Source organism: Sciurus vulgaris (assembly GCF_902686455.1).
Source record: "Sciurus vulgaris genome assembly, chromosome: 4".
NCBI lineage: Eukaryota > Metazoa > Chordata > Mammalia > Rodentia > Sciuridae > Sciurus > Sciurus vulgaris.
Genome location: NC_136464.1, coordinates 27,920,316 through 27,935,103, shown reverse-complemented (window position 1 = coordinate 27,935,103; position 14,788 = coordinate 27,920,316). Strand labels below are relative to the sequence as shown.

Genomic DNA, 14,788 nt, shown 5'->3' with positions numbered 1-14,788 from the left:
TGCGGGAATAGGGCTGGCCTGCGCGGCCCTGGACTCCCATTGGCTGGTGGGACCGCCAGTCACTCACTCCCAGCACCTCCCTTGGGCGCCAGAGTCTGCCGCTTGTCACCTGGGTTTGGGGCCACAGGGCTCTGCCCGAACCCGTCACGCGCACCTAGGGCTTGGCTCTCGGCTCGCCCCACACCCGCTGGAACTCGTCTTCTCCGGGCCACGCTATCCCGGGCTCGTGGAAATGCCACCCCTCCGTGGTCACTCCTGAGGCCTCCATGGGGGGATGTCATCAGGGAAGAGCCAGGGTATGAGCCCGCGATGATCTAGGGCGCAGGCTGGCGCCTGGGCGTGTAGCAGGTGTGCTGTATGGTGACTGGGTGAATTGTGTGTGTGCGTGCGCGCGCGCGTGCATGAGGGTTGCCTTTGTCACTTGCATCCTTCTATGTTAGAAGGTGTCTCTCAGGCCACCCTGGAAAGGTCGCAGGGCAGGGCAGTTGTCCCTGAACACTATGGGAAGGAAGAACCCTTTTGCTGTATTTCCTTAGAGGTAGATAGAGGCTACCTGAGCCTTCTGGCCATCCACATCCCAGGGACTGGGCTAAGATATGTGGTGCAGGGATGAGGGTTGGAGGTATAAAGATACTGGGGGCACAGTGGAGTTAGGAGTCAGGGAGGGAGAGCAGAAGAGGGCGGCACGACAAGAACTCTGCTGTGAAGGGATGCTGAATATCGAGGTGCTGAGAGAGGAGCTTGTGGGTACCGTGCTAGGACCCCAGGGGGCCCAGCACCCGAGGCGATCGAAGACAGCCGTCCAGTAAACAATCAGTAACCCGAGTCCCTCGGGGCGGGCTCACCATCAGAAGACCGCCCCTTCACACCACCCACCTGCGCCAAGTGCACTCATACCCCAGCTGCAGGGACAGGGTGCCTCTGGAGGCCCGCCAGAGCATTGCACGCGAGGCGGGCAGCGATGCGGCTCCTCCTCTCCTCTCTCTGCCTGGGGAGGGGGGGGGGCGCAGAACTGATCCCTGCAGTATGATTCGTTCTAGGAGGCCGCGTAGGACCTAGTCCTGGCAGCCTGGGCTGGGGGCATAGCCCCAAGTGACATCTACTGCCCCCAGGGCCTGTCAGGTTTGGGGCAGGCTAGGCGAACAAGCCAGGGGGAGCCGCCGCCCCTCCCCGTTGCTCAGCGTCATGCGTGACGTCGGGTTTGATGGCTGTGAGGGCCGCAGCCGCGCGGAAAGGAAGGCGGGTCTGAGAACTGCAGAGGCAGGCAACCCCGGAAAGCGTGAGTGCTCCCTGTCTAGGCAAGGCTGGGGAGTTAGGAGAGTGGAGGGTAGAGGCTGGGGGTTGGAGAAGGATGCCTGCCTGGAAACGTGCTCTTTGTCCTGTGGGATTCAGTATCTTGGCCTCTGTGGAGCCCGTGCACAAGGGGAGGTTGGCTGAGGGGAGGAGTGTCATTGAGCGTCTGCAACTGATGGATCTGTGCTCTGTGTGTGTGTGAGTGTAAGAGTCTTTGTGGTTGGTGTATTGTGTCCAACTTGTTTGTATGTCTAGGTAGGGCGTGCCTGTCTTTGTGTGTGGGTATGTGAGTGTGAGTGCGAGAGAGTTGGGTGTGCCTGTCTGAGGGAGGAAGTGGGGTTGGAGGGGATTAGTCATTCTGCAGGATTTTGCCTAGCCTGGCCAGATGGCTGCTCCCAGCTTTCCTCTCAGTGCTGGGTGGCAGGGTATCCACTGAATCCTGCTTTCTGGAGATGGGTGGTTCCGAGAGAAGCAGATGGGTGTCTGTGCCAGTCTTGCCCAGTCAGGCAACAGGGAAAGCATTGGGTCACTCAGTGTGGCTTGGGGGAAATGGGTTTGAACAGGGAACATATGCATACCCATGTGAATGCACATGGCTGATCGAGTCCCCTGTTTGAGATCTGGAACAGATAAGCCCTGTTCCAGGTTGTCCTCCAATCAGGGGCTGGAACGTGGGATGTCTTTGCCATCTTCCCAAATAGCCGAGGGGGTTTGTATCTGGGTATTAGGGCAGCGGGGGCCTGAAGCTGACATGGACATGGCTGTGTAATGCATATATTACACATTTCTGTGCAAGCAGAGCTCACAAGTATCTGCACAGGATTAGTTGTTGCTCATGCATCAACCACACACATGTAAATCCTTACTCATGAAAATTTGCGCCAGGCCAGAGCCCATGGAAACCTATTTTCCTGATTCTGGTCTTCTCCTCCCCCTCTTCCAGTGGCTGTAGGTCCCTGGCCAGGACATTGTCTAGGAAACAACTCCTCCCCTACCCTTGCTTATTTCTGGAGTCACCTTCAGCTCTTGAAGGGAAAGGTGATAGGTTCAGAGACTAGTGCAGAGCCATCAAAGCTTCCCCAGGTGAACCACTTGGACTCCCTCCTTGAAGTCCTCTGACCCTTGTCCTTGTCTTGCAGAAAATGGGTGAATTGCCCTTAGATATCAACATCCAGGAACCTCGCTGGGACCAGAGCACTTTCCTGGGCAGAGCCCGGCACTTCTTCACTGTTACTGATCCTCGAAATCTGCTGTTGTCTGGGGCACAGCTGGAAGCTTCTCGGAACATTGTGCAGAACTACAGGTGACCCCCATCTGACACTGTAATCTTAGGGTGTCATTCACTGCCATTAATCTAGTACATTTTGTACCTGCCTTCCTAAGATTAAGAGTAACCTTGGGCTGGGGTTGTAGCTCTGTGGTACCTAGCATGTATGAGGCACTGGGTTTGATGCACAGCACCACATAAAAATAAATTAAATAAAGGTATTGTGTCCATCTAAACTAAAAAATACATTTAAAAGAAAAGAGTAACCTTGTCCCATTCCACAACCCCTTCACTCTGGTTCTTTTTGCTGGCACCACAAACAATTATGGCACAGAGCTTTAATCTAAAGTACTTTATGGTATTTGGGTTGAAGAAGTGACATTGATATTTATGAGTGGAAGGCTGCTCTATGTTTCACAAACCACCGTAGGAACTTTTCCTGCTACTGTCTACAAGAATGACTAGCTCAAAGTAGAGTCCCAAGGAGGTAAGAGAGCATCCCTTTTGTCCTCAGGAGCAAAAGTTCTTGTGATGCTCCCAGCCATTTTTGACTTGTCACAAAAATACCTTCACCTATAACCTAGCAGAAAATGTGTGGCTAGAAGGGAAATTGAACCAGGAGCCTCCACTTCTGGGAAGCTTTGACTCTTCCCGAGTCATGGAGCTCCTTTATTCTGAGATTGGGGGATCAAAGTTCCTAGCCCTCTGCCCAGAGTTCTCTGAGCAGGGCAAACAGAACCTTAGAGGCTAGATCTGCCTCTTAGAACAGCCTGTCGGTTCCTTGTCACCTTCTGCAGGGCTGGTGTAGTGACCCCAGGGCTCACCGAGGACCAGCTGTGGAAGGCCAAGTATGTGTATGACTCTGCCTTCCATCCAGACACAGGGGAGAAGGTGGTCCTGATTGGCCGCATGTCAGCCCAGGTGCCCATGAACATGACCATCACTGGCTGCATGCTTACCTTCTACAGGCAAGTCTTATCCCATATCCCCTTCCTGAGTGATCCAAGCTGGAGTATAAGTAGGTGTCTCCTCTCTGGGCCAATTTGGGTAGAGAATAGTGGGTGGGCAGGAGCTTGTGTTAGAATCCCTCCCATTCCTCAGAACTCAGCCCCGGAGGTCTCCCTACCCCAGAGACAGTGGGTCCACTAGACCAGGGTCTAGGATCATCGCCTAGATCCTCCTGAGGGCTTGGGAGTAACCTTTGGGATTTCACTACAGGGGTCCAAGGATGAGGGACACCGTAGAGGGAGAAGACGTAAGTACTAACTTTGTTCCCTCAGGAAGACCCCAACCGTGGTGTTCTGGCAGTGGGTGAACCAGTCCTTCAATGCTGTTGTTAACTACTCCAACCGCAGCGGCGATGCTCCCATCACTGTGCAGTGAGTGCCAGTCCCTGGGAAAAACTGTGGTGCCTTCTCCCAGCCCACTGTGCTTTCCTTGGGCCCTGCAGCCAGGGGCTCAGCTCTCCTCCCAGTCTAGCCATTCCTCACTCTCCCTGGCTCACTGAGGGCATGAGGCCCTCTTGTGTATGCTGTTCGGGACCTGCTCCCCTCTGAAGGGAGGGAGCAGGGCTTCCAGGTAAGTCTATGCTGGAGCTGGGGCAGGGATTCCTCTGCAATGAGGCCACCCTCCTAGCCTCATCCACTAAGGATTTGGCATCTTCCTTAAGGAAAGAGCCATATGCTGGACTCTTCCACTCTCCCTTGTCACCTGGTTCTTTCATCCACAGGCAGCTGGGAACAGCCTATGTGAGTGCCACCACTGGGGCTGTGGCCACAGCTCTGGGACTCAAATCCCTCACCAAGGTAAAGACTCCCCCTCCACTAGGCTCCCCATTCATCCTTTATCTACCTTCCTTTTTCCCATTACCATCCATTCCTGACCTACAGGCTCCCATCTCTCCCCCAAGAGTCCCTTCCCACTCCATGAGCCACTAAAAAACTCCTTTCCACCCCACCAGCACCTGCCTCCCTTGGTTGGCAGATTTGTGCCCTTTGCAGCTGTGGCTGCTGCCAACTGCATCAACATCCCACTGATGAGGCAGAGGTGAGTAGACCTGACTCCTGGCACGAACATGCCCAGCATGCTTTGATGCACCATCCAGTCGTGCAGACCAGACCAGCATAGGGACAAACCTCTCTCCTTCACTGGACATGAGCTTCTGGGCCCTACCTCAGTCTGACGCTGTGTTCCAGAACAACCCAGTCCCAATGTAGGAGAACTGGCCCCAAGGTGCTGTGAGACTGAGGAACAAGGCAGACAGATCCAGGATTGTACAGAGTGCAATTTATTGGGGACTTACTAGACAGAAGCACTGTCCTAGGCAGCAGCAATATCAGTGTTTCCCCATGATTTAGATCTGGAGTAGGCATATGTAATAGGACAAAAGTGATTTAATCTAAGCCAAAATATACCTGATTTATCTTAAGCCATTATCAAGGACATCAAGCATGTTTCTAGCACTGACAGCAACAGAGTCCAAGTAGTAAAGCTCCACACATTACTCTAATGGTTTTGTCTGTTTATATATTCTGAGAAACTGTACAGGAAAAAACAATCAGGGTTACTCAGGGGTAACCATGGTGGTTATGATTCAAGATGGCTGTAGTCATGTCAAGCTGAATCTCTATACCCTGGGATCCTTGGGTAGGAGAACCAGTCTTTTTCTCTCTCTCTGAGACAGGTAAGTTGCACAGGCTGGCCTCAAACTCATGATCCTCCTGCCTCAGCTTGTCAAGTTGCTGGGATTACAGGCATACACCACTGTGCCCAGCAGAGAAGCAGCCTTTAAGTCGGGATACTTGAGGGGACTCTGAGAAGCAGCTTCCCATTCAGGCACTGCAGGTGGGACTTGGGCCCTGCAATCTGACTGCAGCCCTCTTCTCTTCCTAGGGAGCTGCAGGTGGGCATCCCTGTGACTGATGAGGCAGGCCAGAGGCTTGGCCACTCAGTGACTGCAGCCAAGCAGGGCATTTTCCAGGTGGTGGTATCAAGAATCTGCATGGCGATTCCTGCCATGGGTGAGATAGGGGTGGCTGGGTGAGGCATGGGAAGCTCTGAGAGAAGTGGGGGCTGAGGTTCTTAGGGGACATTTGGAACTCAGCGGGGAAGAGTAAGAGGAGCTGTGAAGGGGGTCCCCTTCTTTTGGGTTCCCAACTGTCACTCCACTAACTCCCTCTCTCCCTACCCTGCTGTCCTCTCAGCCATTCCCCCAGTGATCATGGATACTTTAGAGAAGAAAGACCTCCTAAAGGTAGGTGTCTCACTCCCATTCTGGAAGTGGTGGTATCTGAGAGAAGTGACCAGTCCCCTCTCTCTCGCCTGGCCTGAGCCTAAGTCTATCTACCTCTTCTTTTGGCCCTGAACCTTCATCCATTCAGCAAGAATGAATTGGGCTGTAGTGAAGGAACACTTGAGGGAACAAGAGGAGACTAGGGAAAGAAGGAAATAGTTTCTCTCCCAAGAGAAGCTAGTGTCACTCTGGAGGCATCCCTGTCACACACAGGGATGAACTGTGTGTGACATGACTCAGTCATGCTTCATAGAGTCATGTTGTCACCCGCTATGTCACCAACACACACACTCTCTATCTGCACCCCCCCCCAACACACACACAACAGAGAAGCAAGGCACAGGAATATAAAATCTGGCTCCTTCCTTGAATTATTTATTCACAAATATTCACTGAGTACTGATTATGCATCAGATATGTTTTAGAGCTATGGAGCCAGCATGGAACAAGATGGTCATTGTCCCTCTCCTCATGAAGTTTATGCTCTAGTGTAGAAACCAATAAAGAAAGAAGCAACCAACAACTATTATTATGAGTTCTGATATATGATTTATAGGAAACACCAGAGAAGGGTCTCTTAGACCCAAAGGATGAGAAGGAGACAGCCAGGCAAAGAGCTCAGAGAAGGATGTTTCAGGTAGAGAAAAGAGCCAGAGCAAAGGCCCTGAGGTAGGAAAAAGATTGCACATTTGAGGAACAGTAGTGGGTTCTGTGACTGAAGTGAATGAAGGAGCGTTTGCCGAGCAGATGTGTGGGTAAAGGGAGAGATGCATGCCCCTGGGATCAGAGGAAGTGAGTAGAGGTTCAGAGGAGGCTTCCTGAAAGCAACTCCTGGAGGAAGGGAGGAAAGAAAACAAATGTATGAAGTAAAGACATCACTCAGCTATCCAGCTGGTATGTATGTATCTTGGACACCCATAGGGCATACTGTGTGGTAGGGGGTGGAACCTGTTCTGAAAATCAAGAGTTTAGTGTTGAAGGATTCCATGAGAATTGGTTCTAAGAGATGAGAATATATGAAGAGATGGCAGGAAATGGGACTGGCTGGCAGGAAAGGTTGTCATCTGGAGGTTCCAATCCTGTATGGGCTTGGAAGAGAGAAAAGTGCCATGTGTCTAAAGGTTCAAAGACAGGGTTGATGAGATAGAGCCTTGGTGGGTAAAATGGGATGGGGGTTCAGGGGGTAAGGGATATGAGCCATTCCATTGTCTGTCTCCCACAGCGCCGCCCCTGGCTGGGGGCACCCCTGCAGGTGGGACTGGTGGGCTTCTGGTAAGTGTACAAGGAGTTAGCTGGGGGCACATGGGAGCACCTTTCCCTTGTGAATGTGGGCAGGTATTTATTGCCTTTAAGACATTTATATGCATCATCCACTCTGGTATTGGTCCTGGACACTGCAGGGCATACTGCAGTGTGTGTGTTAGGGGTGGTCCTGTCCCTTTTTTTTTTTTTTGCGGTGCTGGGGATTGAACCCAGGACCTTGTGCTTGTGAGGCAAGCACTCTACCAACTGAGCTATCTCCCCAGCCCGGTCCCTGTCCTTGAAGGTCAGATTCAGTTGAGGGGTTCCAGTCTTTATCTACCAGGGGAGAACCATGGAAATATACCCTCTGGTACCACCCAGAAGTCTCCTGCCCATTTAGTTTCTGATTCTGCCATTTTTTGGCCTCAGGGGTTTGAATCAATACTTGGGAAACACTTTACCCAGCCAGAACCTAATAACAGGGTTGGGTTTAATGATCCTAAAAGATTCTTTGGGTTTTAATCAATATCTCCTCTGAGGGCTGGAGGTGTAGCTCAGTGGTATAGGGCAGCTTAGCATGCATGGGGCCCTGGGTTTGATCCCCAGCACAGAAAAAAAAAAAAAAAACCCCAAAACAACCAATCTCTACCTCTAGGCTAGCTCCGTCAGGTAGGGTGCAGGAAGGGAGCACTCTGAGACCAAAGTTTCACAAACTTTTCTAACACTCTTCTCCCCCAGCCTGATATTTGCCACTCCCCTGTGCTGTGCCCTGTTCCCCCAGAGAAGGTAAGTGCTGCCCCCTGGGCTTGGCTGGGATCTCTGAACAGGTCCCCACATTTCTGGATCAAGTGACCCTGGGGCTCTTTGGTGTTTTCCTGGGAGGTCTGGCAAGTACTCAATTGATTTGGGGGGTGGGGTAATGACAGTGAGCCATCCCTTCTGGAAGCAGAAGGAGAGGGAAGTTGGGCCTGGGAGGAGGAGGGGTGGTGATTCTGGGCCTGAGGGTCTGGGTCCTGTGCTGTTCTGTTGCAGCTCCATACAAGTGAACAGGCTGGAGCCGGAGCTGAGAGCTCAGATCCATGAGCAAAACCCTGGCACCGAGGTGGTTTACTACAACAAGGGGCTTTGAGGAGGGTCAGCCTCTGTCCTCTACCTCACTTCCCTGAGCTGCTGCTTTAGTGCCTCCCTTCCCTTCTATGCCGCTGCCCATCAGCCTGGTACTGGGCAGCGGGCATGGTAGGTGAGCCGTCACTGAGAGCAGCAATTCATTAGGCTGGGGGAAGTGTCCCCCATAAGTCTTTTTCTTTCCTCTGATTTCAGAGCAGGGTCACATGACCCCTCCCTTCCTGTGCTTGTGTGTCTGCACACATACATACATGATACACATATATGATTATACATTTGGTCCTGGAAGCTGAGAGCAGACATCCTGCCGTGGGATGTTCTGATATCTGGCTTCCCTCCTCAGCCTCCTGTCCACCTACCAGCAAGCCAGGTTACAGGTGGGACTTTTTTTCCTTTCCTAAATTGTTCCATGGGCCAAGTCATTTCTGACAGCACCTCACCCTTTCTGGACACAGGAAGAGCCCTGGGATCTCAGGACAGAGACTGAGGGACACAAGCAGGCCAAACTGGACTGAATACTTCAGATTTCTGGCACCTAACTGCCAAAGCTAGCTCAAGACCTGGGCCAGCAGAGGAAGTCATGTTTGAAGCCAGGAGGCAGGGACTTATGTGTCCCTTTGGTACCATACCCAACCTCCTGGAAGAGATCCACATCCTCTCCTTTTCTTTACCAGAACAAAGGAGTGTCAGTGTCCTGTACTGCCCTTGTTTCTCCCATGTGGGCATCTTTAGGCACAATTTGAGGATTTGTTGGTTTGCTCTGACATCATAATCTCAAATGCGTATCTGACAATCCCAACTCCTCTCCTGAACGGAAAACCACACGGGCCGAGTGAGCCTTCTCCTCTAGGAGTTACCATCACACCTGCTCACAGGGGACATGTATGGGAATGGTGCTTAAACTCCACAGGCCTGAAGCTTGTAATTTAAAGACAGAGAATTTTGTGTTCCATGGACCTGTAAGACAGTCACCATAACTCCCCCATTGGCTCCTTCCTTCTCTTCTTTTGTGGTGCTGGGGTTCAAGCCCAGGGCCTCACACATGCTAAGCAAATGCTCTATTACTAAGCTCTGCCCTCAGCCCTTCTCTTTCTTGAGGCTTGGCCCTTCTTCTACCCTCACATTCAAGAAGAGGAAGGGCCCAGGTTCAATGTCTGGACCAAATGGAAGATGGCTTGGGGATGGAATGGGTAGCAGTGAATTCAGAAAGTAGAGTTAAACCTGGACTCCGATTCCCATGACCTCTGGCTGAAGAGTGGGTGGGGTGGATAAAAGGGTCCCAGTGGATCTTCTGAGATCACTTTCCCTCTCCCTCTAATCCACCATACCCGGTGATAACAGCTACGATACCATGGTTAGTCAATAAACTGCAAATATGTCTACTTCTTGATCTTCACTTGATTCCATGTCCTGAATGCCCAGGAAGAGTTTCAGCTTCCCCTTCTCTCCCAAAGTCTGGGTTCCTACCTGTCTGTAGGGATCCTCATCGCCCAGTAGAGGGCACTCTGAGATTTGAAAAATCAGTTCTTTCAATAGCACCTTTATATTTGTCTTTGCCAGTAGTGCTGATCACAAACCTACATTATCAATTCAGATTCTGGGCTTTTTGGTTTCCTTCAGGCATCTGTATTGAATGGTGACATGTGGTCCCCAAGGAAGCCTCTGGAGAGAAGGCCAAGGTCTGTCCAGCTGCATGAGAGAAGCTGTTAGGGAACCAACACACCTTCACACCCCATCAATTCACCATAGAAACAGACCTGGCAGTTACCCCTTTCTACCACCCTGGGGGCCCTCCAAACCCTCCCTACTCATGTAATCTCTCTCTCTCTTTCTCCCTCCCTTTTTGAAAAATGATGCTGAAAGTTCATGCCTATACATAGCTGCTAAGAGCCACCATTCAACAGTTTGTAGTTACCACTCTTCTCCTAAGTCTTAGATTTTGGGAATAAACATAAGTGAGTCTATAATAAAATCTACTCCCCACTCCCTGCAGCTAGATAACCCTCACCTTTCCTTTTTCAGCCTAAATATCTCACATTAGGTGGTAGGGGAATATTTTTAGGACTGATTGGTCCTAGAGCAGCTGGAAGTAAACCTTGGCCTGGGGTTACTCACTCGTCTTGGGGTACTTGTCTGGGAATTGGGGTTGATACTAGCTCCTGTTTCCTGAGTTCTGCTGTGTGGTCCCAGGATCAATGATGCCAAGTTTTAAGGACTCTTGTTCTTCACAACCATCCCTGCCAAGTGGCCATATTTTTGTTATTCTTTCTTTATTTCTTTATATTTCTAGGGATAGAACATAGGGTGCTCTACCACTGAGCTACATTTCCCTTTTTATTTTGAGACAGGGTCTTGCTAAGTTGTAGAGTTTGGCCTGGAACTTGCAATCCTCCTGCCTCAGCTTCCTGAGTAGCTGGGATTACAGGTATATTCCACCAAACCTGGCTTGTTATGCCCATTCTTAGCAAAAACACAAGTTTAGAGACATTAAGAAAGTTACCCACAGCAAACTGCGATTCAAGTTGAGGTCTGTGACTTTGAAGCCACTCTGCTGTACTTCTCACCCGCCAGCCAAACTTGAGGTCACTTTTCTGGTCCCTTTGACATCCAGGGCATCTCCTCCCTGTCTGTTGCAAAACCAACAGATCCACGATTGTAAAATAAACCTCTCACTAGTTGCTTCCTGATGATCATGTCCTGACTGGCTTTCCTCCACCACACCCTTCCACCATGATGTTCTGCCTCACTTTGGACCCAGAGCAATGAAATCAGCAGTCTATGAATTCAGAATTCTGAAACTATGAGCCCCAAATCCCAAATAAAACTTTTCCTCCTCTAAAACAAACATACTGTCACTAACATCACTATGGAGTTTCCAAACGTTAGAGTCTTTTTTTTCCCCCTTTGGTAGTGCTGGGAACTGAAACCAGGACCTTGTGTATACTGTGCAAGCAATCTACCACCGAGCTATATCTCTAGGCCTTTTTGAATTTTAAATTTTGAGACAGGGTCTTGCTACATTGCCCAGAGTGGCTTTCAATTTGTGATTCTCCTACCTCAGCCTCCTCAGTAGCTGGGATTACAGGTGTATGCCATCACACCAGATCCAAACTTGAGAGTGCTAGAGTCTGCATGTAAGCAAAAATTCCTATTCTTGATTGAATGAATATGGGATAACAGTTAGATGACCAGTTTCAATTCCATCCCATTCTGCCAATCATGCACCTCCCACCAAGCCTGCTGGATCCCTGGGCAGTTCTGGAAAGTTCTTTCTATAGTTAAGCTTTGGCCTCTGGGAATCCCCTTGAAAAGAAGTCTTGGACTTTTACTGGAGAATCTATGTAGGATAAACCCATTTGAGGAGTGAGGTGCAGGAATCTCTGCAAAACAAATCTGGTAAGAATGTTTTATAACAATTATCTATGCTGTACCGATAATGCTAAACTGCATCAGAGAAAACTGGCAGGGCACCAGTGAGTCGGTTAGGAAGGAATGCTTTCCTGTCACCTGTCCGTCCTAGTTCCACACCAGCTTCTCAAATGAAGCAAAAATTGGCAACAGGGTACTTCAAAGGCTCTCAAGGGATAAATCCTAGCCAGATATACTCTCCACATTGTTTCTATGTATTTGGAATTTTCCTCAGAAATCAGCACTTGAGCAGGGACACCACTTTCTCATTGGAAATTTACTTCGTTCCATTCTTAGTTGGGCTTCCCCTCTTCCAGTGCTCAGACTTCAGGAAACTTTTCTGGGAAAGTATACAGGTGTCCTTGGCCTTCCCTCCCTAGTCTTCCTCCCTTAATCTTGTCTCTGCTTCAAACCCTCTACCTTGCCTATTATTAAGGCCAGAAAGACCACAACCCTCCCTACCCACATTCTAAGGGAAAATAACAGCCTGAATCCTGGGGCCCTGGCCCAGCCTGGCCATGGGAGAGGGTCAAGTGGGCACATCTTTCCCGGATCACTGGGACTGATGAGGCAGGCCGGCATCCTAAGGGTAGATGGTTAAGGCCAGCTTCAGCTCCGGTCCTGTGGGGCTGTACCAGTCAGACTTTAGCCTAGTCCGGTGCCCTACAGTTAGAATAAAGCACCTTTTCTTCCCACTTTAAGTCGGCCAGTTTCGAGCTCCGCCCCCAGGGCAATTCAGTCTTGGATAAGCCACGCCCCACAGGACGTAGACACGTCCGAAACGGGCCCGCCTCCAGCTGTGGCTGCAGTCACTGAAAGCTAAGCTCAGTTCCGCTTCCTTCCGGTTTCCTGTGCAACGGTTTTACCGCCACTAGGACCGAGTCCAGCTCACCTTCCCGAGTGTGAAACCTGCGACTCAGATCCGGTTCCCCGCCGACCTAGTCCTGGACAGTTAAGTCCACCAAATCCACCTCCTTTCCAGTTTCAAAACCCACCAGCACCCACCCAGGGCACCAGTGGGTCGGTTAGGAAGAAATGCTTTCCTGTCACTTGTCCTTCCTAGTTTCACACCAGCTTCTCAAATGAAGCAAGTTAGCAACAGGGTACTTCAAAGGCTCTCAAGGGACAAATCCTAGCCAGGTATACTCTCCACAAAGCGTTCGCCCTTTGACTTCCTTCTGTGACATCCACGGGGTTTTGGAAGAATTATGCGAGGCCTCTCCTGCCCAAACCCTGATATTTTTTCCGCTGCCTCCCAGGCTGTTGGCTCTAACTCCGCGCCAGCCTCTCACTCTTTCTCTTCGCCTTTGCACCCAATCGTTCAGGAAGCCTTTACTGAGTTCTGTTCACTGTGGCTCTGTGCCTACTCTGTGAAATGGACCTCTGGGACCTTCTCACCTGCAGAGACGCAGCCTGTGCCAGACGAGTATTAAGGCCCTTCTTCTAGTCCTTGTTCTTTAATATGGACGTTGCCGGATCTCAGGGCCTGATGCGGGGACAACCTTTTGCTATAAATTATGGAGAAATCTTGGCCTGGCCGGATCATTCTTTTCCTGGAGTGCTCCCTTCTCTTTTCCTTTAAGCACATCTTTTTCCTGTTTGGGGGTCCCTGGAGTTCCAGTTCCCACCCAGGCTGTGGAGGACAATGATAGACCCTGCTCCGGGCCTGGCTGGGCTGCTTCTATCTTGTCTTCCAATCTTCTCAAACCGCTAGATTTTGCAACTGTTTAACTACTGGAACAACATGGAAGGAACCCAGCATAGCTTGGGCTACACACACAACCCTACCCTACCCCAACACATCCAATAGGAAAATAACCCCTTACCTAACAGGCACCAGGAAGCTCCTTCAGAGTAAAGTGCTTACCTATGGAACAAAAGTTTGCTATGTTGATCTATTAATTAACCACTTATGTTATTTGCTTTCTGACTGAAGGCCCCCCCATCACCAGAAAATCTTCACTTAATTGGCAATTAACAATATTTTTATTTCCTAGAAGGAGTACTTCTGATTTTTGTTTTGCGATGCCGGAGGTTGAACCCAGGGCCTGGGGCATACTAGGCAAGCACTCTGCCACTTAGCTGCACCTTCAGCCCTGTTTTGTTTTGTACTGGGAACCAAGGGATGCTTACCATTGAGCTTCATTCCCAGCCCTTTCTTATTTATTTGTTTATTTATTTATTTATTTATTTATTTTTGAGATAGGTTCTGTTTAAGTTGCTGAGCCTGGCCTGGAATTTGCAATTCTCCTGCCTCAGCAGGTTTGAATTTTAATTAAAGTTATTTTGTTGAAAGCAATAGAGAAAATGATTGTGTTTAGCATCAGTAAATAGAGGAATATATTGGAAGGATTTGGCTATCACTCTCATAAGCAGAGATGGTGCTAACTAACAAGCCGTGGAAAGATCAGGAAGCTAGGCAGCTTGGAGTCTCAGCAGCTGGGGTTTATGGGCACAGTTCAGATCAGTTGTCTACCTCTTGGTGGTAGCCAGGGTTCAGGGTCAGGTTGAAAGGACATTGGACATCATAACTTCAGGTTCTCCTCTGAGGTTGGGACTATTCCTAAAGAAGGGCAACACTTGTGAGCTGGTTATCACCCTAATTGGTATTTACTACAACATATATTATTATTGGTCCTATATAGATGTTTCTCTCTAGCTTAAATGAAAATCCCCCGAGAGAAGTTCCCATATCTTCACTTTTTTTTTTTTTTTTTTTTTTTTGGTGCTGGAAATCAAACTTGGGACCTCACTATGCCAGGCAAATACCCTACTATTTATAGCCCCAACCTTCACTTTTTTTTTTTTAAATAAAAATTACCATCTTGGCTAGGTGTGGTGGCACATGCCTGTAATCCCAGTGGCTCAGGAGGGTGAGACAGGAGGATGGCAAGTTCAAAGTCAGTCTTAATAAGGCCCTAAGCAACTTAGTGAGACCCTGTCTCAAGGAAAGAAAAAAAAAAAAAAAAAAAAAGTCTGGGGATGTAGCTTAGTAGTTGAGTGCCCCTGGGTCAATTCCTGTTACCTCCCCCACAAAAACATTTTAAAAACATATAAAATCATCTTAACCATTTTAAATGTACAGTAGTGTTAAGTGTAGTTTTATGTAGTCCTGAAACAGAGCCCAGAACGTTTTCATCTCGCAAACCTAAAGCCCAGAT

At 49.6% G+C, this 14,788-nt stretch overlaps 1 protein-coding gene across 4 annotated transcripts; it reads left to right on the top strand.

Moving 5' to 3' along the window:
- Positions 1-97: 97 nt before the first annotated feature.
- SFXN3 (sideroflexin 3) lies at positions 98-9,601 on the top strand. Of its 4 annotated transcripts, none has more exons than XM_079137313.1 (11): positions 98-296; positions 2,433-2,596; positions 3,358-3,532; positions 3,845-3,939; positions 4,290-4,365; positions 4,521-4,606; positions 5,453-5,580; positions 5,764-5,813; positions 7,075-7,124; positions 7,833-7,880; positions 8,127-9,601. In XM_079137313.1, exons 1-11 carry the CDS (start codon positions 267-269, stop codon positions 8,221-8,223), a joined length of 999 nt encoding a protein of 332 aa, XP_078993439.1. In that variant the 5' UTR covers positions 98-266; the 3' UTR covers positions 8,224-9,601. The 4 variants fall into 4 exon arrangements, with proteins under 4 accessions (XP_078993439.1, XP_078993438.1, XP_078993441.1 ...); XM_079137312.1 differs by having other exon boundaries at positions 99-296; positions 3,358-3,528; positions 3,841-3,939; XM_079137315.1 differs by lacking the exon at positions 98-296 and adding an exon at positions 330-348 and having other exon boundaries at positions 3,358-3,528; positions 3,841-3,939.
- The last annotated feature ends 5,187 nt before the right edge of the window (positions 9,602-14,788 follow it).